Here is a 25,253-nt window from a genome sequence, read left to right on the forward strand (position 1 = left end):
GTGACCTTGGATTTGACAACAGGAACGCTGGCTAGGTGGAGGAGTGGGGGCAGAGCCAGAGTACACTGAGCTGAAGGGTGGGTGGGAGGTGAGGAAGTAGAGACAGTGAAGTTTGGTGAGAAGGAAAGAAAAGCTTCATGAGAGAACCAAAGTGTCCCCCATTTGACATTTATGAATGTTAAAATCAACTAGAATTGAATGTGATTAGAATGCTCCAGTCCACCTAATTTTCACTGTTAAGAAATCAATCTCTGTCCAACACGATCAGAAAAGCTAGAAAGGCTCTAACCCCTCTAAGAGCTGGAAGGAACTGTGGAGGTCCCACCACCCCGCCAGTGCTGGCCTTCCTCCTACCTCTCACTGGAACCCCAGCCTCATGGAGGGTGGGGTGGACAATTAATCATTAGCTATCACACTCTTTAAAGATATTCACTAGGGAAAATATCAGCCTGGTTTGTTAACCTCGATTCCATCGTAGTTAGCGAAGGTGACTCTTCAATGCATAGTGAAGCCTGGGGTGGGGGCCTCCTCCCAGACCCACACTCAAATCCTGTTTCATGGGTGCTGAGGGCCTCACTTTAGCATCACAGCAGGAGGAAGGCTCGGGAGTCAGGAGACCTGGTATGGAGGCCTCAGCTCTGCTCACTGGCTGTGTAAACTGGGGACAGCCTCTCCTCCTCCTCAGACCTGTTTCTCCTTATGTAGGATAAGAAGTTGGACAGCAGTGACTCTAAGGGTCCTGCCAGCTCTGACATTCCAGGATTTCTATTCTACAGTGCTTTTCACGTTCCTTCAAGTCCAATGTCCAAATGTTAAAACTGAGGCCAGATAAGGCCCACTCTCCAGTCCCTCCCTTCTAATGCGTCTTACTCTCCTGAGCAAGATTCCTGGCCTGAAATATAGCTCCACACCTCTAGTGGTTCCCAATTACCTAAGGATAATAATGCCTCAAATCTTCAGCTGGCATTGACAATACTCCATAATCTTGTTTTATCCAAACTCTTTTCCCACGCCAGGCCTCTCTCTCACCTCTCAGATTTTGTTTCTATCCTCACTGCCAAGCCTTTGCCTTTGGTAGATCCCACTCCCTAATACCTTTCCCTGACTCTCATCTCCTTTAAGGTCCAGTTTACCTGCTCTTGCATACTCAGATCTCAGCTTCTGCACGCAGCTCCTCCTTCCCCCAGCGCTGAGCATGCAGTAGGTGCTCAATAAAATTCTCAGCAAGCCTCAAGCCCCTCCTCCTATGCTGCCCTGGGCATGTTGTTCATAAATCCCCGGTGTTTTACTCATCGGGATTTTCCTAGCTTGTCCAGGGTCCAGCCCAGGGCCTGGCAGGAGGGACCCTCAGCATCGAATGCCAGAACTGGACGGGCTTAGTGACCAGCCAGCGGGTTCACCGTCCTCTTTGCCACAGGAGGAAGCCCAGTCTGGATTTGAACTCAGATCCTGGTCCCACCACTTACAGACTGTGACCTTCAGCGAGTTACTAATCTGGCTTTGAAAGATGGGGGAAGCAGCTGTGCCCACCTGCACGATGCGTCGAGAGGACTGAGTTGGATTAGGCCCGTGAAGGGCGAGCGCTGGGCGGCTCCTGGTAGGTGTGTCGTGGACGTTACTCGTCCCAGCAGGCCCACCCAGCCGCTCCTCCGCGGAGGGCACAGTCTGCCCAAGGCCACCTCGCAGGGTGGCGGCGCAGTGAGTCACTGTGTGTGTGGGGCCGTCCCCCAGGGCCGGACCCAATCCCGCCCCGTCCACTTGCGGAAACAAGTGCGGGGTGTGGCCCCGCCGACCCATCGGCCAGGCTGGGCTCCCGGAGGGTGAGACGGCGGGGGCGGGCCCCTCCGCCGCTCCGGGCAGGCGGCCTCCGGGCTTCTCCAAGCACTAGGTTTATTTGCTTTTTGGGCCCTTCTCAAGCCAGACCTCTAACCTGGATTCCCAGGCGCTTTTCAGGGTGGGGCCATGACAATGCGCTGCCTGCGCCGCCGCCATCACCGCGCCCCGTCCCGGGGCTCCGCAGCCCCCACCCCACTCTCCTCTCCCACCTCCACCTATGCGGCGGTAAAATGCAGCACTCGCAGGGCGCCTGCGCGGCTCTCGGGCGGGGCGGCGGCGGCAGCTATTTATAGTAGGTGACGTCACCTTGAAATAGACCGTTAGGGCCAGCCCGCCCTGCCCCCCTCCCACTCCCGCCGCTCCCCGCCGCCCGGCCCGGCCGCTCCCACTGCGCAGGCGTCCTCGCGTCCCCCCATCCCCCCGCGCGGCCGCCTCTCCTCCCTCGGCGGCGTCCGCGGCGCGAGCCACAGCGCGCGGGGCGAGCCAGCGAGAGGGCGTGAGTGGCGGTGCTGCCTGCAGCCTGCAGCCTCCGGCCGGCCGGCGAGCCAGTGCGCGTGCGCGGCGGCGGCCTCTGCGGAGAGCGGGGAGCGGACCGGCGGGCGAGCGAGCGAGCGGTGCGGGGCGCGAGGCGAGGCCGAGCCAGGAGCGACAATGGGGGACCGGGAGCAGCTGCTGCAGCGGGCGCGGCTGGCCGAGCAGGCAGAGCGCTACGACGACATGGCCTCCGCCATGAAGGCGGTGAGCGCGCCGGGAGCCCGGGCGGTCGGCCGGAGGGGCCCGGCGGAGGGGAGGGATGGGCGGCTGGGCGGCGTCTCCCTCCGGGCCCGGGGCGACCCCACGACCCTGCTGGGCGCGGCTCCCCGCCGGCAGCCCGCGCTTCCCGCGCCCGCCGGGCGCCCCGCCATTTCCTGCGGCCGGGCCGGGGTGGGGTCTCCGGGGAGGCAGCCGCTCAGAGTCGCAGATGCAGCCCCGCGGGACCGGTGCGCGATGGTGACCCCTGCGGGCGGGCGGGGGTCGCCGCCTCCTAGCTCGGAGCCCTGGGAAGGGGAGGAGGATGCCCAAGGAAACGTGAGGGAGCCACATTCCTCCTTCTCGACCGTTCTACCAGACTTGGGGGCTCACCCCCCTCTCACTTTCCTCTATACCCCAACTTGTAATAAAGAATCACCTAGAGTGGCGCCCTGTCTCTCCTGGTTTTCCCTGCCACCACCTGAAGTCTGTGTCATTCCGATCTGTTTGGCTCTGCTCGCCGGAATCGTTCTCGTTCCATCTTCCCACGCCCGGGGTCTGGCTTTGTGTGCGAAGACCCCCTCCTGCAGTCTAGGCGTGGGCCCCGGAGGGAGGGCGGCGGGCGTGGGGCCCTACTCCCAGGTTCGATGCTGCGCCCGTCTGCCTGGAGCTTAAAATGAGCCGAGCCTGTGTGCCTTTGCATTCCCGATACCCTCATAGATCGATGCTGCAGCTTGATTTCCGGTGAAGGAGTCGTGCCCAGCCACACCCTAGCAAATACCGTGGATTAGACACCACCTGCGTTTCTGAGACTTCGAGTTCCGGTTATCCTTACACTGTCCCTGTATCTTCACATTGTTTTACGTTTTCTCTAAATGAACATTATTGCTTCTCTCTGCGCCAAGGTCACACAGTGGTAGAGCTACAACTGCGGCTACCAACCTGCCGTGTTCGTCCAGTGTACAACCTCCTGAGAACGGGGAGGATCCGCCTGGGCTCCACCTTAGCCCTAAAGATTCTGAAACGCTGAGGGTGGGACTCAGAAATCTGCACTTTAACCAGCAGCTCTCGGGGCAAGTCTTAGCGGGTTTAAGTTCGAGAATTACTGCCCTGGGTTATAGCTCATTTGCCCTTTTGCTGGCCTTGTGAGGGGATTTCTTAGAGAAAATACTGCAAATCCAGAGGGTCCCTAAAATTTCAGCCTCCTTTGAAAAGCGCCTTTTAAGGCTTTTGATATTAATGTCATATGAAATATGTTGTTGAAGTCACTATTTAGGATTATCCAGGAAAGAAAGATACTTCAAGAGCTTTCTGTGGTGTCCTTGTTACCTATTGAACTAGGTGTGTTTGGGAACCACCTCTGCCATTATCATGGCCCATTTGTTGATTCACTGGTGATCCTGATTTGAGCTCTGGCATGCTGTCCTGGCTTAAATAGGAGCTTTTCACCCAAACCGGCTTTTCACCCAAACTTGGTTTGGGACCTGGAGGCTATATAATTCTGAGGTCCTCTTTAGGAAAATGAATGTAAAATATATTAGTTTTGCAAATTTTACAGGAGGAGGGCTGGCTGTGTGAATGCATTTCCTTGGAAGGGGCCCTGAGCTTAATTTTCTCTGGGATAAAGCCGCTTCTGTCCACACAGCGAGTCACATTTAAGTGAGCCTCTTCTCCCCAGTAACTGTGTGGTACTGGGATTATGCAGCCTGAAGCCTCTCTCTCGACATTTTAGTGAGGCCCTCATTCACCCTGTGAGTGGTTGAAGGCTGCAGTGTTAGGAGCCCTTTGGGGAATAAAGAAGGGATGGAGCTTGCAGAAAGGTGAATTGAGGTTGAGGGAAAATGACGAGAAGGTAACGTTCAGGAGCTATAGGAAACCTGAGGCAACTAGAAATGGGAAGTAAGGAAAGAATGGGGCGATGTAACCAAAATGATATATAGTTTGGGAAGGGGAAAAAACTGGCTTTCTGGACTTAATAAGCAGGCTTGACAAATGCTTTCCTGCAGCTAGCTACTTGTGCCCACAGATTTTCTCTGACACTTAAGGTAGCATTTTGCAAACTGATGGACCCTTCCATGTGTGGGGAATATGTAATATCTGTATCTGAAATGATTGATGGGTTGGATAAGCCATCCAGCATTGAAAATTCAATCTAAGCTCTAGTTATGTCATCTCAGAATTGTGATAAACCATTCCCTCAAGGTAACTCCTATTGAAAAATAAGCACTTTTTTTGTCAATATGCCTGTTTCTTCTATTAAAAATTATTTTTGTTATCTAAATTAATGGAATATATTTATTGGAAAGGACTCGGCAGGGGTCAGTGGATAAGTTTCTTATGTTTTACCTGTTAAGTGGATGTTTGTTTGTTAAATTCCTAATGTTATTGGGAAAACTCAATCCTCACTTTATTAATATAGGCCTTAAGTAGATCTTTTGAAAAAAGGCAGAATTTAGTAACCCTCTGGGTTTATGTGGGTTTTCTTCATGGCAGGTAAGTAGACTGGTCTAGGGATGATGGAGCAGCGCACCTGAGTGAGGGGATGCTCTGATGCCACTGCTCTGTGACCTTGAAACTCACATCTCTTGACTTGAAGTGCAAAACTAGTAATGTTGGTGTTACTATCAAGAGGGATTTCAGCCTTCATTCTTCTAACTCATTTTCTGTTTCCTCCATAATTTAAACGGTCACCTAATAGTATTGCCTGCCTGTAATGATTGATGTTCCTTAGCTACCAGCGTCACCTGGAGGAGATGGTGTCGGTAAGCTTTAAGAAAAATCATGCGTATTGGTCCACAAGAGTGTTGCCCACATCAGTTGAGAACTGGAGTTCTGCGCCTCACCCCATAATTTGAAGTGGCAAGAGATGTTTCTGAAGTGAAGTAAAGGAGTGTCTTCCAGCTCTCCTCATCTCATACCTAGCAGCTTACATAGAGTGTAATGGTGGGAAGAAACATTGTGAAAGGTTCTAGAACCCAAGTCCTTTTTAGGCCAGGCTTGGAATGACCAATTTCAATTCATAACCTCTGTAAAATGGGTATAATACCATCTTATGAAAACTATGAAATAAATCTATAACGTGGGATAAAAACGTTAGTGCATAAGACTGAGTGATTTAAGGAAAGAGGGTAAATAACCAGATAGATGTCCAGTGAATGTTCACGCATAGACATGATTCGGTCATATCTCTTGTTGCCCTAAGTCATCTATTCTGTATTAAAACACGGATGGTGATTGTGAAATTATAGAAACGTAAAAATTACTTGGGATAGCATGGTGTGTTTTAACACTGATACACAGTCAATGACAAAGGACAGGGAGAAATACTGCTGAAGGACGTGAATATCTGTAGAAACCTGAAGTGCAGGAAACAAAGCTGCAGCTTGAAGAAACAGGCGTTGGTGAGGAAGAGGCACTTGGCCCAAACAGTGGCAAAAGGCTCTTACTCCAGCAGCTGTGCGATTATGGGAAATGGGGAAATGAGCAGGTGGTGTGTAAAAGGAGAGCACGGCCGAGTGGCCTGGGTTGAGACGTGACCCATGCTGCAAATATTAAAACTAAGGATGATTTTGCAGTGTACCAGAATTGTGGTTAGTGTGAAATCTTAAAGTATATTGGTATGACAGTTTGAAATGTATGTAAACTAAGGAACCCTGTTTCCCACTAACTGAAATGTAATTATTGCTTTGTCGTATTGGCTGAGGAAGGAAGAAGGCTCGGGATTTTTCTGGCAATAGTCTGAATTAAAAGGTACTTCAGATGGTGAACAGTTCACATAGTGGGAACTGCTACTGAAGTGGGAGTTGTGGCTCCCATGTGGGTTTGGGGTTCCTGTATTATCCCTAGAAGAGCTCCCACAGTCAAGGACATTGCTATTTCCTTAAAGAAACCAAAAATCCGAGAAACTTTGTCTGGAATTTTAAATTAGCAGTAGACTGAAGCTTTCCAGAAGTATGGTTTGTGAGTGGGTACCGCAGATGTTTTTTCCATGTTACAGTTCATCAAGTTTAATGGAATTTATCATTTTACTTATTGGGCACTCAGTAAATGGTAGCTATTATTCCACGTGTACATTCTCATTACAAGATTGTACTCATTACAGTACAATCTGTATTACAACTCTGAATGGATACTGTTATTGACTCCATTTTACAAATGAGATTTAAAGAGATTCATTTCCTCACGGTCAAGTTGTAAAGCCAGGATTTGAACTCTTGAATTTAGAGCTCTCGCTTTAACTACTGTATGATCATGCCCTATGAGGCTAAGGGATAATATTTCTAGTATACGTTTAGCCATTGTCATCATTGGTGATGAAATTCTAAGTGCTTTACACAAGTGGACTTACTGAAAAAATAATTTCATCTATTAGATGTATGTCATTTTTGCCAAGTTAGATTAAAAACAGAATGTAACACTTGTGGATGTTAGCTAGAGCAGAGAAGCATGAAAGGCAAACTCGCACGTCTGGATTTTGCTTGTTTTCCCGAAGACCAGGAGTTTTTTTTCGCTTAAGAAGCAAAGTATTAACTGAAGTTGAGTTTCTGCTATGAATTAAGAAGTGCAGGACTCTGTTAAATTACACTCGTGGTATTTTAAGAAATTGTTTCATATCCTTGGCTCCAGTTGTTTCTCCATATTTCATTTAGCATATTTCAAAAGCCTGTGGGCCCCCAAATTTCAGTCTCTAGGTTGTTGATAAAATTCCTCATAGTGCCCAAGTTGAGGCTGCCTGTTTTCTGCCCCACGGTTTAGAGCTCCTCCCACTCCTTGCTGCATTCCCCTCTTTGGTGGTGGGTGTTGGCACTTCCCTGCGATCAGGACCTGGCACAGCTTCTGAAGCCTTTAGTCCTGGTGCCTCCAGGGACAGTAGCATGCAGTAATGTCATTCAGATAGAGTTGCATTTAGTCACTGCCAGTGCCTACAAAAATGTTCAGTTATGTCAAGAGCAAGACAAAGGCAGTCTCTTAACGATGCGAAGGTAGCTGTTTTATTTGGCTAATGCTGAGCTTAGAGTGGATATTAATTACCTGAACTCATCTGCTCGGAGCATGAAGTTTAGCCTCTCTTGTGGCTTTTACAGAACTGCAGCCTCGCCCTAGTGAGGGCAGGGAGTGGTGTTTCCAGGCCTGGGCAAGTGGTGACCGATGGTGGGTGCTTTGCCAGCTTGGGACCAGGCAGGATCCTTATTTTAGGGCATTAACTTGGCAAAGAGTCAGCCAAGAAAGCTTTCATCCCTGTAGTTCACTTTTTCTTTTAAACATTTACAGGATTCTGCCAAAGAAGCTTAAAGATTTTATGATGTGGTTATATTTACCTGATTGTTCTTGAGAATCATTTTCTTCTGTTATAAACTCTTATATCAAAAGCAAGCTTGTTGGTAGCGTATGGGTGTGGGTAACTATAAAAGATGGGACGGTAGCGTGTGTGCGTGTAGCTATGAAGGATGGGAGTGCTGTTCGGGAGAAGTAACATTAACCCTAACTTTAGCAGCGTGGCCTGGCAGCTTAGGGGTGGCATTTTTTGTTTGCTCAGTATTACTTTTGAGCTTGGACGTTGCCCAGATTAAGAACTTTCCCCCAAAATAGTCCCTGTGCTATTTTTGGCAGTAGATCTATTTTTACTCACAAACACGTAGTTTATTGCCTTGTGAGTTTGTGGGGGGAGGCTTTTAGGGATTTTTAAGTAAGCCAGTGGTGTCATAGGAAGATAAATGAATTAGTAGCAGACTGAGTTATTCATGACTCTTAGTAATGCTGTGTGATGTTTGAAGCAGAGAGAATGGGTGCCCCGGAGTTGGGAGTTGGTCCAGCCAAAGGCCGTGTGGTAAGGACATCTGTAGGATGGCTGGCAGGGAGTCCAGTCCTTAAAGGAAATGGAGAGGAGAACCGTTATAAATGGGAAGGGTCCATCGATTTAAGAGTTTCAGGAAGAGTGTAAGTAGGATTAAATGGGGTAGGGAGGTGGGCAGGAGAGTAAGAAGGCAGAGAGGCTGTGAGCAGAGGTGGGGGAGCCCCTTAGAGATGGTGTAGCCACGTGAAGACTTACTGTCTGGAGTGGCTGCACTGTGAGGGCAGCTGATGTGTGGTGGAACTGAGAGTGTTGAAACTGACGTTGGAGGAGAAGGAAGGTTGTGAACCATCATGTAGGTCTCTTCTACCTTGAAAATGCTGTGTCTTGCCTTTGCCACATGTTCCTAATTAGAAACTATTTGGAAACAGATGATTGTAGAGATGCAGTAAAGCTCTCCATAGAATCGGCTTACGACCATCTCACTGGTTTAGTATTAGCGTGATTGGGCTAGTAATGTATTGTTTTCCTTTCCATTACACTACATTGCCTCCCAGTGTCTACTTCTCTTAGTGTATGTCCAGACTTTTCTTTACATCTCCTGGCTCCAGTATTTTGGAATTTGAAGTGTTGGGAACTGGTGCTAGCTAACATCAAGGAAGGTTATGCTCAATAAGTATCACTAATCAAGACTGGCTGTAATTCTTTTTTGTTTCAGTGGGCCATATGATTTCACTTTGGTCTATAATTTTCCAATCTGGGGAAAACTCCCAGTTTTCTTTAGTTATCCAATCAAGTAATAAAACTATCTTCCTTCCATAAATTTCCGTTTGTTAACTGAGTTGTAACCCAGGAGTATTAAAAAAAAATACTATATTTAAATGTATCCAGCTATTTCCTAGTTAGGCCGTGGCTGGGGTTCTAAGAACAATGCTTGCTTAGTTATGTTAGTCACCCTCAGCTGATGCTGGTAGTGATTCATTCAGACTGGCAGGCAACCAGATGATTGTTACATAAACACTAATACTCCTAGTAAATGATTTTTCTTGTGGAGATGTCTTTATAAATATTGCCCAGTAGCCTTTTTTGGCAATTTGTTCTCGATGGAGAAGGGATATGCTACATGAATTCCTGAAGCCCATAGGTACACCCAAATTTCTTTTATGTTAATAGTATCAACCTCATGCCTTACCACACCTTTTATTGTTGCTCAGGAAAAATGGAATCATAGAATTTTGGAGTTGAAGAAATACTTGGAGATCATTGGAATTGATCCCCCTTATTTTGCTTTTGATGCCCAGAAAGGTTGTGATTAGTTCAAAGTCACACAGCCAGCTCAGGCAAAACTCCAGATGTCTTAGGTTTTTTTTAGTAATGATACTGCACCTGTTATAAACATCCTCTGTGGTACATAAATGTATTTCACTCACTCAGGTACTCACTCAGTTCCGCCCCGCCCCAAAGCCCAGTAGATAGTTGTACGTCATAGCTGCACATCCTTCTAGTTGCTGTATGTGGGACACGGCCTCAGCGTGGCCGGAGAAGCGGTGCGTCGGTGCGCGCCCGGGATCCGAACCTGGACCGCCAGCAGCGGAGCGCGCACACTTAACCGCTAAGCCCCGGGGCCGGCCCCTCACTCAGTTTTAATGATAAACTCTGGGGAGTTACCTGGTGTATCTTTGAAACATTCTGACTGTTGCTCAGCTTTGTTAGTCACAGGATGGAGTATATAGTGACTCCTTACGGATATTATTTGCATTTTAATGTCAAGTGGCCTTAGTCAGATTTATTACTGCAAGGAGCGGTAATAAATTATCGCATTATCTAAGGAGCGCTCCAAATTCTGTTCTTGCCTCAAGTTTTGTTTTATTGACTATTACCCTAGAAAAGTGAGTCATTCTAGAAGATTCAAGCATTCTGAGATTTGTCAGAATATTTGAGATGGAATCTTGATTTATAAGAGTTGATTCCTTAAAAGACCAAATTATCAAACAAATATCTACAAAGTCTCTTTATAATTCCAATAAATGAATGTATGTGAGTGTTTAAAGGCACTCACTGTAGGAGAAAACCAGTGGGGTTACAAGTCTTGAAGGGAGCCCGGATTTTGGATTAGTAGAGAGAAGAAGATTGCTGAGGACCGGGACAGATCACAGACAGAGGAATGGAGAGGACTCAAATCTATGAGGAGGAATGAACCTGGATTGCAGGCAGACCTCCTGGGGAATGGGCAGGGGCCAGCTTGTAGCCAAAGACAACACTGAAGAAAGAAGTGGAGTGATTTGATTGAGTAGGCAAAGGAGGAGAGACAATCCTGGGCTGAGGATTTGCAGCAAGAGTGTAGGGGGGCTGGGGACAGGGAAATGGGGAGTTAGAAGAGGGAGCTGGTATTTTTATTTTGTCCCGGGTTTGTTGGGGTGGTGGCGTAGACAATTGCTTACTTTTTAAGAACTTGACACAGGGCCGGCCCCGTGGCTTAGCGGTTAAGTGTGCGCGCTCCACTACTGGTGGCCCGGGTTCGGATCCCAGGCACGCACCGACGCCCTGCTTGTCCGGCCATGCTGAGGCCGCGTCCCACATACAGCAACTAGAAGGATGTGCAACTATGACATACAGCTGTCTACTGGGGCTTTGGGGAAGAAAAAGGAGGAGGATTGGCAATAGATGTTAGCTCAGAGCCAGTCTTCCTCAGCAAAAAGAGGAGGATTGGCATGGATGTTAGCTCAGGGCGGATCTTCCTCACAAAAAAAAAAAAAAAAGAACTTGACACAAGTTTTCTAATTTTATCTATAATAATTACATTTGTTGCTTATGTTCTTAAACTACTAATTTTTCAAATCTATCATTTTTTGTGTTTTTAAAATTTCTGATTCTTCACTATTCAGTCTTCTCAATCCATGTTAACATGTCTATTTTAATATGCTGTTAATAACTTTTTCCACTGAACTTGGCTTTTCCCTCCATTGGAGGAGGTTCTGTCCTTGTGGTTTGATTTAAGTAATACCTTTTTGTTGAGTGTCAAGTTTCCTAAGTGCTTTTCTTTCTTTCTTTTTTTAAATTAAAGACCTTTACCAGTAGGTCATATAATTAAGGAATCTCCCTACTTTATAGAAGATATAGGTCAATTGAGCAAGTTAGTGGCTTGCCGGGGCCCGACCAAAGTTTTCTGATTCCAAGTCTGTGTTAGTTTCCTAGGGCTGCCAAACGAAGTACCACAAACTGGGTGGCTTAAAACAACAGAAATTTATTTTATCACAGTTTGGAAGGCGAGAAGTCTGAGATGAAGATGTTGGCAGGGCTGTGCTCCTTCTGAAGGCTCTAGCGAAAAAATCTTCCCTTGCCTGTCTCCTAGCCTCTGGTGGCTCCTGGTGATCCTTGGCATTCCTTGGCTTGTAGACACATCACACCACACTCCAGTCTCTGCCTCTGTCATCACATGGCGGGACATTCTCCCTATGTGTTTGTGTGTCTCCAAATCTCCCTTTCCTTGTAAGGACAACAGTCACGGGATTTAGGGCCCACCCTGCTGCAGTGTGACTTCATCTTAACTTGATTACATCTGCAGAGGCCTCATTTCCAAATGAGGTCACATTCACAGGTACCAGGAGTTAGGACTTCAACATATCTTTTTGGGGACACAATTTAACAACAGCCAAAGCCAGTGCTCTTTTTATTAACTACATAGCTGGCTCACTTGGAGTTGGCATCATGGAGAACTAGGAAGTTACAACTTGTGAAGTGTAACATTTCCACTGAAATGGTGCTTCTCTCCTTGATAGCCAGTCAAGGTTTCCTGTCAGGTAGGTTGGAGTAAAGCTTGCTGCTAAGTAGCTATGCAGAGGCTGGGAACACTTCACTGTCACTAATGCCTCCATTTTGGCTTGAGGGACGGCTGGGTATACCAGTGGGCTTCCATGTGGAGCCACAAGGGTAAAGCTCTGGCCAGTAGATCTGTGTGGCATTTGATCTCATCTGTGAAGCTCTTATCTATTAGTATGTATTTGAGGGAGGTGTGATCAGTTCTTTATAGAATATAAGGCTGGAAGTAGAATCTGGAACAGACTTCCAGTCTGTAGTCTTTGAACATTTGACAAAGGAACTGTATGATTTTATTGGTGAGAGTATCTTCTGCAGAATAGCTGGACCTCAGGGCTTTTTCACCCATCATTATGTACCACCACGTCACAACCTTTCCATGATTATTATCCTTCTCCCCATACCTTGACCAAAAGCTTATAAGGCCTGAATTATGGATTTGTCAAGGCCCTTATCACTTCCTATTTTGAGTTTCAAGTATTTATCTCTTTTATTAGACTACCATCTCCCTTCAGATAAGACCCGCCTGTGATTGATTTTTCACCAGCGTGGCTTGTCCATAATCCTGTTTTTGAGAAAGATTGTTGATTATGTTGAAGGAAAGGTTTCTTTCTAAGATTTTCAGACTTGGATCTGTCTCAGTGTTTATCTTTTTGGGATTTTGCAGGTGACGGAGCTCAATGAACCTCTCTCCAATGAAGATCGAAACCTCCTCTCTGTGGCCTACAAGAATGTGGTTGGTGCCAGACGATCTTCTTGGAGGGTCATCAGCAGCATTGAGCAGAAAACCATGGCTGATGGAAATGAAAAGAAATTGGAGAAAGTTAAAGCGTACCGAGAGAAGATTGAGAAGGAGCTGGAAACAGTGTGCAATGATGTCCTGGCTCTGCTTGACAAGTTCCTCATCAAGAACTGCAATGATTTCCAGTATGAGAGCAAGGTATTTTACCTGAAAATGAAAGGCGATTACTACCGCTACTTGGCAGAGGTAGCTTCTGGGGAGAAGAAAAACAGTGTGGTGGAAGCTTCTGAGGCCGCCTACAAAGAAGCCTTTGAAATCAGCAAGGAGCACATGCAGCCGACGCACCCCATCCGTCTGGGCCTGGCCCTCAACTTCTCCGTGTTCTACTACGAGATCCAGAATGCACCCGAGCAGGCCTGCCTCCTAGCCAAACAAGCCTTTGATGATGCCATAGCTGAGCTGGACACACTAAACGAGGATTCCTATAAGGACTCCACGCTCATCATGCAGTTGCTGCGAGACAACCTCACCCTCTGGACGAGCGACCAGCAGGATGAAGAAGCAGGAGAAGGCAACTGAAGAGGCTTCGGGTCCCGGCCCTTCCTTCACCCACCACCCCCATCATCACCAATTCTTCCTTGCCACAATCACTAAATATCTAGTGCTAAACCTATCTGTATTGGCAGCACAGCTACTCAGATCTGCTCTCCTGCCCCTTGGGAAGCAGTTTCAGATAAATCTTCATGGGCATTGCTGGATTGATGGTTGCTTTGAGCCCACAGGAGCTCCCTTTTCGAATGTGCAGACAAGTGCGTTCTGAATGAGGCATGTTATTATGATGCCTGTTGATCTATGTGAAATCTAAGCGAAAGCAATGGGGTTTAGAAAGGAGAATTAGCCAACACAGGCTACAATTGATATTTAAATGATCCATTTAAAACAAGCTGATAGTGTTTTGTTAAGCAGTACATCTTGTGCATGCAAAAGTGAATTCACCCCTCCCACCTCTTTCTTCAGCTAATGGGAAACTGTTAAGGGAAGCTGATACAAAGAGACCACTTGCTCCTTTCCATCAGCTTTATAATAAACTTTAATGTGAGGTTTCAGTAGCGCCTTGTTTTGCCTCTTTAAATTATGACGTACACAGACCTTTTCAATGCAATGCATCTAAAGTTTTGATACCTGTAACTTTTTTTTTTTTGGTTGCAATTGTTTAAGAATCATGGATTTATTTTTTGTAACTTTTTGGCTATTGTCCTTGTGTATCCTGACAGCACCATGTGTGTCAGCCCATGTCAATCAAGATGGGTGATTATGAAATGCCAGACTTCTAAATTAAATGTTTTGGAATTCAATGGGTAAATAAATGCTGCTTTGGGGATGTTATCTCTGTGTGTATGGTCTTGATTTTTTTCCCCTTTCAAGAAGCTATTGAACAGGTCACTACTTTGAATCCTGGTTTGAGTCTCTCAAACACGGAAGCATTTTTGGCACAGTATGTTTTCCTGTCCTCTGATTCCATTACACATTTTGCAATACACAAGACTCATGAATTTCATGTTTCTGTGAACCCAGCTAATATAGCCTTTCTGATTCACTCTTCCTGATAACTGGTAGCTTGTATGGGAGCTGAGCAGATCAAAATGCTGTCTTCCGCAGTACAGCACCTCTGTGAAAGGTCAGGGCTGTGTTTAACTTGGAAGGGTGTTCCTCGACCCACCCTACTGGAATGTTGGTTGATATTTAACACTCAAGGTACATACTGAGCTTATACATGTCCTCAAGTTTTCTTAATATTCTTTCTGTATTAGATGTAATAAAATGATAATTAGGGGCGTAACCTGGATCCCTGAAATCCTTAGTGATTATTAGTAAGGAAGCTTTGAGGTTGTTTTTCTTTTTGGTGAGGAAGATTGGCCCTAAGCTAACATCTGTTGCCAATCTTCCTCTTTTTGAGGACAATTAGCCCTGAGCTAACGTCTGTGCCCATCTTCCTCTATTTTGTATGTGGGTCACTGCCACAGCATGGCTTGATGAGTGGTGCGTAGGTCCACGCCCGGCATCCGAATCTGCAAACCCCTGGCCACCAAGGTGGAGTGTGTGAACTTAACCACTGCGCCACTGGGCCAACCCTGCTTTGAGTATTCTTCAAAATAGAAAAACCTCCGTCTGAGTCTAAAAAAGGAAAAGCCCGAAGCCTTTAAGCACTCTTCCCGTTTGCTTCCACCACTTAAGGCTCAGTATCACCAACTGGACTCTTCCTCAGGTGATGTGGGCTCCAGCCCCTCACAATTTTTGTTACTTCCACTGTGGTTCCGAGGACCAAACATGCTTGTTAAGTAGATTGGTTCAGTTGCACAAAGGTCTTAAACATCTTATTCTTGACTAAAGCTTGACACCAAACTGGTGAAAATGGCCGTGACCCAATTTCTGTCCTTGAGCTCACATTGTGGTGGAGCACAGAACTTTCAAGTGTGGAAAGTTTAACCTATTTTCTCATTCTGGAGTAGAGGTATAGCCCACATGTTAATAAATACTCCTTAGGAAGCCTGTTTCAAGTTGATCTTATTGTTAGCTAAAATGGTTGTTGAGTTTCACTTCAGTTAGTAGGTCAGGTATTTTAAAGCTACAAACTTTATGTGGCCAAGACACTTGGCTTTGATAAACATATGTAGACGTTAAAACTGTTCTTACATTTGAAATGTCCTTCACTGGAAGGGCTTTAGGAAAATCACTCACATTTTCGTTTTACGACCATCTTGTGCAAGGTTTTGTCACCAGCTTAGGGATGAGGAAGCTGAGGTGCAGAGGTTTACACTGGAGTTCACACAGCTGGTGAGCCACAGAGGATGGCCTCCGCCCAAGACTTCGGATTCAGATCTCCAGCTGCCCTCTGGTGGGCTCTAGCACTGCCATGCTGCCAAGGTTCCAGGCAGCCTTGACAAGCCACACAAACTTTTGAGGCTCAGGACCCTCGTTTTTTAAGTGTAAGATTTGAAATATAAGTTTTAATTCAACTCAAAGTACTCAGTGTGTAAGGCATCCTCTGGTCTGGGAATGGGGTGTGGGCAAGTAGGGACACATAATTACCGTTAGCCTCCTAGTGATAAATGGGGTTCTTTGAGAGGACCTACAAATTAATTACATGTGGCATAAACCTGGAAGGCTTCTATTCTCAAAGATTTCCTTCCAGTTCTGCACACTTGTATGTTTTAAAACTTGTCAAGACAAGTTTATATGGTGGGGTCCCCTCAGTGTTAACTGCAGGAGAAGCTCAAGTCCAGAGAAATGAAATGTCTTTCCGAGTCACACTGCAAAATTAGTGACAGAACTTAGACTAGCATTCAGATCCCCTAAATCTTCGTTTGTGCTTCTTTTCACCGTGCCACGCTCTTGGGCTTGAGATGAAAAAATGGATGTGACGCATTCCATTCTGGAGACACTTTCTAGTGCTTTTAATGTTGTCACTTAGGGTTGAAGGAATTATATTTGGAAAGGGATGTTAGACTTTATAAATCTGGTGCTATTGTTTCAGATTTTCATTAACTCCTCAAACCCTTCTCAAAAGTCCATTTGTTTGAGTTGAGGAGGAGGGGTAGAATTCTTCACAATGGAGCTATTGTTGGGTAAATACTTGGCCATCTTAAATCACTTGGGATTGGGGAGCCCAGGATGTGTCTTGGCTCTGTAAAATAAACTAGGCTGCGTTCTCTCAGGTCCTCCGCAGCCTCCTCCATACACCTTGGAGGCTGCCTCCCATTCAGAGACTAACAGGGTCCTCAGCTCTTAGGAGACCCTTCACCTACCAGGCAAGAACAAACTGATTCACAACTCTGTGGGACTTAGCAGAACATCTTCCATTATAAAACCCAGTCATTATGTTGATGAAAACAACAATGTCAAATATCTACTGTGTTCTGGCCACTTTGTGTGCCTGGCCTCTGAATCTTTTTTTTTTTTTTTTTTTTGTGAGGAAGATCAGCCCTGAGCTAATATCCGTGCTAATCCTCCTCTTTTTGCTGAGGAAGACCGGCTCTGAGCTAACATCTCTTGCCAATCTTCCTCCTCTTTTTTTTTCCCCAAAGCCCAGTAGATAGTTGTATGTCATAGTCGCACATCCTTCTAGTTGCTGTACGTGGAACTCGGCCTCAGGATGGCCAGAGAAGCGGTGTGTCGGTGCGCGCCCGGGATCCAAACCCGGGCTGCCAGTAGCAGAGCGCGCGCACTTAACCGCTAAGCCACGGGGCCGGCCCTGGCCTCTGAATCTTTACAGCCACCGTGGAAGGTAGGAATGATAATCTTTTTAACATGAGGAAATCAGGTATCAGGTGGGATGAGGTATATAGCTAGTAAGAGGTAAAGCTGAGATAAAAACTGGGGCGGTCCTACTTCAAGGCTCTTTCCTACCATGGGTTTTTTGATCCCCATCTGGGAAAAAGGAGCCCTCTGGTCACTATCCTTTCTTCTCCAGTCTGACATCCTACCAAAATCAAATTTTTCTTTCAAGGCCTAATGAAATGCCATCTCTTATGAAACCTCTGATCTGGCTGGAAGCCTACCACTGGGTGACTTTAGGTCAGTCTTGGCATTATTATTCTAAGCTACGTGCACATCTCTCTCTCCTCCACCTCCACTGGACCATAGGCCCCTATGGTGCCAAGCAAAACAAGGGCTCCAAAAGGTTGGGTGAGCTAACAAATGAAGGAATCCACTGTCAAGTTCATTTTACCAAAGTACAACTCCCATGCCATCTGGATGGCAGAGACTGTGCCAGGAAGGAGAGGGACAGTAACATTTCCAGACTGTTAAGTGGGATTTTACATACATTTCAAAATTCAAAGCTAACAATCTTGTGAATGAGGTTGTAGCTCCAATAGATAGGCTCCGAGAGGAAAAGTGACTTTCGTTAAGGTCACACAGCTGGGAAGTGGGAGAGCATGTCTTTGTGCAGGGCTCCAAGGTCCTTGTTCTTTCAGGCAGAGGCTGGAAACCTGACATTCCAGGTCTTCCTTGATGGGACCTCTTCCTTCCTCGTCAGCCAGACTTCTCTCAGTTACCTTCTCCTCTGCATTTGTGTCTTCAGCCGGATCAGTCTTTTTTGCTGCCCCACTCCTAACCCCAGGCATATGCAGGGTGTGGACCTTAATGCTTTTTTTCCCTCCTAATCCTTGGAGCTCCTTCTACCGGAAGGGGAGTTACCTGTAGGTGCTACAGCTACAGTATATCTCAAGAGGTGAACCAAAGCACCACCAGTTGAAATCTCTCCCCAGTTGGACTCGATTTGTTCAGCTGCTCTCTCAGTTTGGCTCAAGCCATTACTCTTCCTTCTGGAATGGCTTTCTTCTCTTGGCCTATTCAAATCCTTTCTATGAAATCCCACCTCCTCCCTGGCAGCTATTGTGAGCCCCTCTCTGGGCTCCTGTACTGTGGGTCTGTATCACACAATGGCATTTATCACTCTGTCTTCACTCATTCAACAAACACATTGAGCTCCTACTACGTGGTAGATATTGGGGCACTGGGGATATGTTGGTGAATTACCTGTCCTCATGGGGCTAACACTCTAGTGGGGGAGATACAATAAGAATATAAAATAGCAAAATAACTGAAAATGCCTCTCAGGTTCTTCTCTCCAGGGCCTAGTACACAGCTCACAATGAAAATTTGTTGAATTCATGAATAATTGGTTGATTTGAGGTCAGAATTTTTAAGAATGACCAAAAGGAATCCTTCGTTTCCCCACCCAAATCTACTGATGTGCTGTAGGAGAAACTGAGGGTTGTGAGGCCTTGGGCTTGGTTCTAACATCGCTTGTGAACTGGTAGTATGACCTTGAGCAAGTGCTGGCCTCTCAGCAGCCTCTAAAAACAAGGTAGGTGATTTTGGTTGTCTCGGGTACCTTGCCATTCCTGAGATTCTGTGATTCTGTGTTATTTTCGACTGCTCTGGGATGGTTCCCATCCTCTTCCTGGCCTTTTTTCCTGTACTCCCCCCCTTTTCCTTCCGCCCTTCACATTTGTCCCTTCTGCATCCGCCCTCCACCCCCTCCTTCACTTTCCTGGCCACCCCCTAGTTCCACCGAGATGGTTACCATGGCGATCATCTCCTGGAAGTGACATCACTCATCTCCTAGGCAACTGTTTCCGGGGCAGTGACATCATTCGATCACCATGGCAACACTTCAGTAGGACAGTTCTGCAGTGAAATGGGCAAACAGAATTCTTATGTATTTCTAGGGGTTAGGGACAATGTAGAGAGAATATGAAAAGAGGAAGAATATCTCAGGAGCAAGAAGAAAAAGCTTTGGGCTTATAGGGGAAAAGTGGGAAACCAGACTGGGGCTGGGAAAGAGCAGAAGCTCTGGGGTGAGCTTTCCAATAATGCCTTTCCAATAACTAGACTTACTATATAATATCACCAAATTGGGACCCTTGAGAGTGAATGAGGGCACCATTATTATGCCGGGATGACAGGTGAAAACTGGGCCTCCTCAAGCAAACCAGGGCATGTGGCCCTTGCCATAATCAGGGAGGTGCCTGGCCTCACTGGCTCACCTATGGCTCATCCAACAAGCATTGATTCAACTCTTTCTGTATATGGGCACCGGGGATACCACAGCGAGCCAAACCAGCCTGGGTCCCTGGCCTAATGGTGCTCACAGTCATGTGTATAGTGGGGCCAAGGGTACTCCCACAGTTACCCAATGAATGCTGCAGAGCACACCAGGTTCAGCACTTGGAAGGGAAGATGTGATCCTGTTTGCATTTTAAAATCTCACCCTGACCGTTATGTGGGGCAGAGTGGGAGAACAGTTTGCCCAAGAGGGAGATTGGGTGGTGGCAATGAGATGGAGGGATGTGGTGGGTGTATTTGGGAGTTAGAGCCAATAGGATTTGCTGAAGGACTAGGTATGGGGTGAGGGTAAGGAAGGATGACACTTGGGATGGCACCAGAGACTTGGGATGGGGGAGTGGCTCTGCTATTCTCTCAGATGAAGAAGAGAGGACAGGGCTGTAAGAGAGGCAAGAAAGGCGCTCAGGGTGCCACATTTAAGGAGGCATGCAGTGTCAGGGTCAGCCTTTAAAAGGAGTGCCTCCTTAAGTGCTGGGCCCTGGGAGGAGCAGGCTGGTTTTTTTTTGTTTTCAGGGGTTGAAGGAACTATCTGTTGAGCAGTAATAGCAACAATCTCTTGTATTTATAACATGGGGCCTTGGCTTTTACCAACCCCCTAATGAAAGTAGAGAGAGCAGGCTGCAGGCTTGAGGCCTGAGTGCCAATGCGTGCCAGCTGCTTTACTGTCCCCACGGGCCTATTTCACCGATGAGGCAAATGAGACTCAGACAGCTTCCAGAACTTGCTGAAAGTCTCACAGTTTGCAAGTGGCCACAGCAGGCCTCAGACTTGGGCTTGCTGACTCCTGAGCCCACCCTCTTCCCACCAGACTGTGTTTTACCAGCCTCGCCAGTTTCCTAGTGAAGGGAAGGAAGGAAGGGAAGCCAAGCGCCTTTGGGCCAGCCACCTCCTTGATCTTCACCACCACCATTTGTGCTGAGGAGCAAACAGAGGGTCTGAGGAGGGATGAGACCCTCAGCTCAGCAGAGCTTCACCATCAGAGGCACTTTCTCTCCACCACAGGTTTCTCAGCTGACCAGTAAGGTTCTACCTGGGGTGGGTCTCCCCAGGAGGAGGAAAAGGCAGGAGGCTGAGAAGACGCCTCTGTGCCTCGGCTTCCTCCTCTGGAAAATGGGGACAGTGACAGTGTTAATTCCCACCCCATAGGTTTGTGCTGAGGCTAAATGAGATGAGTCAAGTGCTTGGCACGGTGCTCCAACGTAGCCTGTAATCGATGAATGCTAGAGACTGTTAGAATTAGAGTGGGAGGGCAGGAGGTGTGGGTGCGTACATGACACATGGCCTGTGGGATGGAGGCGGGAGAGGCAGGGTACAGCGACGTGTGGACTGGCTGGCTGCTGAGGGAGAAGCCTCCTCCTCACCAGCTGGCTCCCAGGGAGACAGCGTGGTTTGTACCCCGCCTTTCCAATCCTACACCTGCTGCAGGGAGAGGAGGATGAGTCTGGCCTCCCTTGGGAAAAGGGGACTATATAGAAAGCCTGGAAACAGGCAGGTCGCATCTGTGAGGTCAAAGCCTGGGGGAAGGGGTGCTGGAAAGGAGTAGGAGGCCTGCACCTGGGCCCTCTGCCCTCTTCCACCTCCTAGTCCTACCCCCAGCCCTACCATCAAACAACCATGATTTTACTATAGCCTCCAACTACAGGACCCCAAAAGGCACAAACCACCCTGAGCTTCAAAAGAAGCAAATAAACATGAGGATTGGGCTCTGTGATGCCAGCACACACATACACACAACTCGCTTCCTCTGTGTATTAGGTTCAACCAGAGAAATGGTACCAGTAAGGAGATGCATTTAAGAGATTTTTTTGTGCTGACTTATGAGACCGTGGGGCTGGCTAGACAAGTCTGAAATCATTAGGTACAGGCTGGAACAATTGCCAAGGGTGGAAACTGCTGTCCACAGGTAGAATTTCTTCTTCCTCAGGGAAGCCCCAGCTCTGATCTTAAGGCCTTTCAACTGACTGAATCCGGCTCACCCAGATTATCTAGGATAATCTCTTAAAGTCAATTAGATTTAATTGCATCTACAAAATTTAATTGCATCTAAAAAATACCTTCATCACAACATGTAGATTAGTGTTTGATTGAATAACTGGGGACTGTAACCTAGCCAAGTTGACACATTAAAAAAGACCATCACACTTGGATACCACCCAGGTGTGGAACGCTGCTTTACATTTATTAATTTATTGACTATTTTCTGAGGACTTACTACCTTCCACGTACTGTGCTAAGTGATTTCCATGCAGCATCTCAGTTAATCCTCAAAACATCCTATGAAGCAGGTGGTCTTCTTGTCCTTAACTCTACAGGTAAGGAAACCGAGCCTTAGAGAGGTGAGGAGACTTCCGTCGTCACATTGTCTGGACGACAGGTCTGAGCGCGTCTGTGCTCTGAACCATCACTTTCTATGGCCGCTCCCTGTTAGACTCGCCTCTCTCTGCCTTGTCGCCTCTTCTCCTGGGGCAGGAAGTCAGAGTTCAAATCGCTGAGTGGTGTGAGCACGTTCCTGGCCCTCTGGATTTCGGCTTTCTCCTCTGTGAAGTGGCTCCATCCTTCCCGGCCTGTCTGGGATTAGGGCGGAAGGGAGGGACCAGTCTGGGACCACTTTCTCGGGCCTTTGCTGCCACCTAGGGGGCTGGCCGGTGTTCACACCTCTCCAGACTGGCCATCTGGAAGGCAGGTGAGTTTGCAGGTGAGGTGCTGAGGTCCAGCGGGACGGGGGGAGGAAGCAAGTGAGGGTGAGGGGCAATTCTAGGCCCAGTAACAGAAACAGTGCAAATTCCACCGGCCCTTGCCCCCACCTGCTCACTCAGGAGCCCCAAGCCCCTGCAGAGTCCTCAAGGTTTTCTGGGGCCCCGGGGGTTTCCACCCCTGCCGTGCTCTGCCGCTGGCCTAGGCCTGGAGGGGTCCCGCCGTCTCCCGCCCCTTCAGGGCCTTGGAGCTCTGGGGATGCCCAGGGGAAGTCGGGAACTTCTCTCACCCCATCAGGTCACCGGACAGGTCTGCAGTGCTAAATCAGGCTCGCAAGGGTACCCGTCCACTCCAGCTGGCGGGGAGGAGGTGGCGGAGGCCCAGAGGGCGAGCAAAGAAGGCGGGGAAGAGAGGCAAAGTCTAGAAAACGGGATACTGGATCCCCCCACCGACTCTCCACCGGAGCCCCGCCCACCTAAGCCCGCCCCTCCCTTCCTGGCGCCGCCACCAGGTGGCGCCGCGGGCCGCTGGAGGGAGCCGCGGCCGCTCAGCTCCGCGCCCTTTGGTTCGGGAGCTGGTTGGTGGTGGCAGAGGCGGCCCGGTGAGTTGGCGTGAAGTGAGCGGGAGGCGGAGACCGAGGCTGAGAGGCTGGCGGCCACCGGCCACACGCGCAGCCGCCGACCTGCCGGTCAATCTAGTCAGTGGGCCAGGCCACACAGCCAGCCAGTCAGTCAATCCAGTCAGCCTGTCAGTCCCGTGGGCCGTCCTGCTAGCCAGTACAAACAGCCTGTCAACCGGTCCCGTCAGCCAGCCTGTCACCTAGTACAGCCAGCCTGTCAATCCTGTCAGTCTCCCTGTCAGCCAGTCTAGTCAGCCTGTCAGTCAGTCTGTCAGTCTGTCAATCCCGTCGGCTGTCCCGTTAGCCAGTACAAACAGCCTGTCAACCAGTCCCGTCAGCCAGCCTGTCAGCCAGCCAGTCACCCAGTACAGCCAGCCTGTCGATCCTGTCAGTCACCCTGTCAGCCAGTCTAGTCAGCCTGTCAGTCAATCTGTCAGTCCAGTCCGTGCATCAGCAGGAGTCAGTCAAGTACACAGCCGGTAGGTCACACGGTGTCTCTGTCAGTCCCTTAGTTCAGTTTCTTCGGACCTCTGAGCAGGCCAGCACGGTGCCCTTGTCACCTGTGTCCTGGTGTGCTGGGCCTGCACGCAGCGAGGGCCAGGAGGGGCCGGGGCTTGGGGAGGGGAGCAAACATGTGGAACGTAGGCCTTGGTTTTTTCCCTCAGAGTCTTCCAGGCACTTGGGGAAGAGTGGACGATGATGCTAGAAAGATCCTGAGTGCTGTGGCCTCTCGGGCCAGCACAGCCGTCCCAGGAACGTGCAGAGCTGCAGGGGAAGGGGCCCCCACGCTCTCAGCGCTGAGCTGGGAGATGCGTCCAAGTTCAACCCTTTGCTGTGCAGAGGGCACCTGACCTGGGAGAGGCTGCGGATGTGGCCTAATCGACTCCCTCCCTCAGATGTCAGAGCAGGCATGCTGGTGGCCCAGATCCTGGCCTTCCAGGGGCTTCAGGCCACAGTGGGTCCTGGACCTGAGCTGGAGATAGGATTCCTGGGTTCTGGTGTTGGTGTTGCTTCTGCCTCGCTGTGGGTCTTGTGGGAGCCACTTAACAATTCTGGGCCTCAGTGGTACCATGCGCCTCTTTCAAGTGGGGGAAATAATCTCTGTCACCCACCACCTACTCCCCGACACTGCCCCATACTGTGGGTTGGAAAGGAGACCATGGAAGTGAGAGCCTCGGTGTGAAAGAGATTATAACCAGATTTCCTGTGGTATTCCTGAGGTGGGGGAGGGCGAATAGAAAAAAAGAAAAGGCAGGGGTGGACTGAACCCCTGGGCTCCAGGGGAGATCACGGCCTGTTACCTCCAACCACAGGAGCCTGGGATTCTAGCCTTGGCTGTGTGACCCTGGGCAAGTCCCGTCTCCTCTCTGGGCTTCTGTAACAGTGAGGTGCTTGGACTCCACGATCTCTCAGGCCTGAGGCATGAGTGGAAGGAAAATTCCTGAGGGGGGAGTTCCCCCCAAGAACATTTTAGAACTCTGACCAGCCGTAGTGTGCAGATTGGGAACAGACCCTATTGCTTTTTTTTCTTAGTATTTTTTTTTTTTTTGTGAGGAAGATCAGCTCTGAGTTAACATCTGATGCCAATTCTCCTCTTTTTGCTGAGGAAGACTGGCCCTGGGCTAACATCCATGCCCGTCTTCCTCTACTTTATATGGGACGCTACCACAGCATGGCTTGACACGTGGTGCGTCGGTGCATGCCCAGGATCCGAACCTGTGAACATTGGGCTGCCAAAGTGGGGCACACACGCTTAACTACTGAGCCACCTGGCTGGCCCTCTTAGTATTTAAAAAAAATATTATTTGAGAGGCCGGCCTTGTGGCCTAGCAGTTAAGTGCACTTGCTCTGCTGCTGGCGGCCTGGGTTCGATCCCGGGCGTGCACCGAGGCACCGCTTGTCAAGCCATGCTGTGACGGCATCCCATATAAAGTGGAAGAAGATGGGCACAGGTGTTAGCCTAGGGCCGGTCTTCCTCAGCAAAAAGAGGAGGATTGGCGTGGATATTAGCTCAGGGCTGATCTTCCTCACACACACAAAAAATTATTTGAGGTGATATTGGCTTATAACATTGTATAAATTTCAGGTGTACATTATTATATTTCAGTTTCTGTGTAGACTGCATCATGTTCATCACCAATAGTCTAGTTTTTATCCATCACCATACAAATGTGCCCCTTTACCCCTTTTGCCCACCCCCCACTCACTCCCCTTCTGGTAACCACCAATCTCTATGTTTGTTTGCTTATCTTCCACATATGAGTGAAATCGTACGGTATTTGGCTTTCTCTGTCTGACTTCTTTCACTTAGCATAATACCCTTAAAGTCCATCCGTGTATTCAAAAATAGCATGATTTTGTCCTTTTTTTATGGCTGAGTAGTATTCCATGGT

At 48.3% G+C, this 25,253-nt stretch overlaps 1 protein-coding gene and 1 long non-coding RNA gene across 2 annotated transcripts in view; one reads left to right on the top strand and one right to left on the bottom strand.

The window, feature by feature from the left end:
• Positions 1-2,046, bottom strand: part of LOC131398364 (uncharacterized) — a 29,612-nt gene extending 27,566 nt beyond the window's left edge. Inside the window, exon 1 of the long non-coding RNA XR_009216862.1 lies at positions 1,531-2,046. This is a non-coding gene — a long non-coding RNA (uncharacterized LOC131398364). The remainder of the gene's footprint in view (positions 1-1,530) is intronic.
• A 257-nt stretch (positions 2,047-2,303) lies between these two features.
• On the top strand, positions 2,304-14,300 carry YWHAH (tyrosine 3-monooxygenase/tryptophan 5-monooxygenase activation protein eta). Its single transcript, XM_058531867.1, has 2 exons — positions 2,304-2,574; positions 12,840-14,300. Exons 1-2 carry the CDS (start codon positions 2,488-2,490, stop codon positions 13,491-13,493), a joined length of 741 nt encoding a protein of 246 aa, XP_058387850.1. The 5' UTR covers positions 2,304-2,487; the 3' UTR covers positions 13,494-14,300.
• Positions 14,301-25,253: the final 10,953 nt, after the last annotated feature.

Source organism: Diceros bicornis, chromosome 35 (assembly GCF_020826845.1).
Source record: "Diceros bicornis minor isolate mBicDic1 chromosome 35, mDicBic1.mat.cur, whole genome shotgun sequence".
In the NCBI taxonomy this organism is placed as follows: domain Eukaryota; kingdom Metazoa; phylum Chordata; class Mammalia; order Perissodactyla; family Rhinocerotidae; genus Diceros; species Diceros bicornis.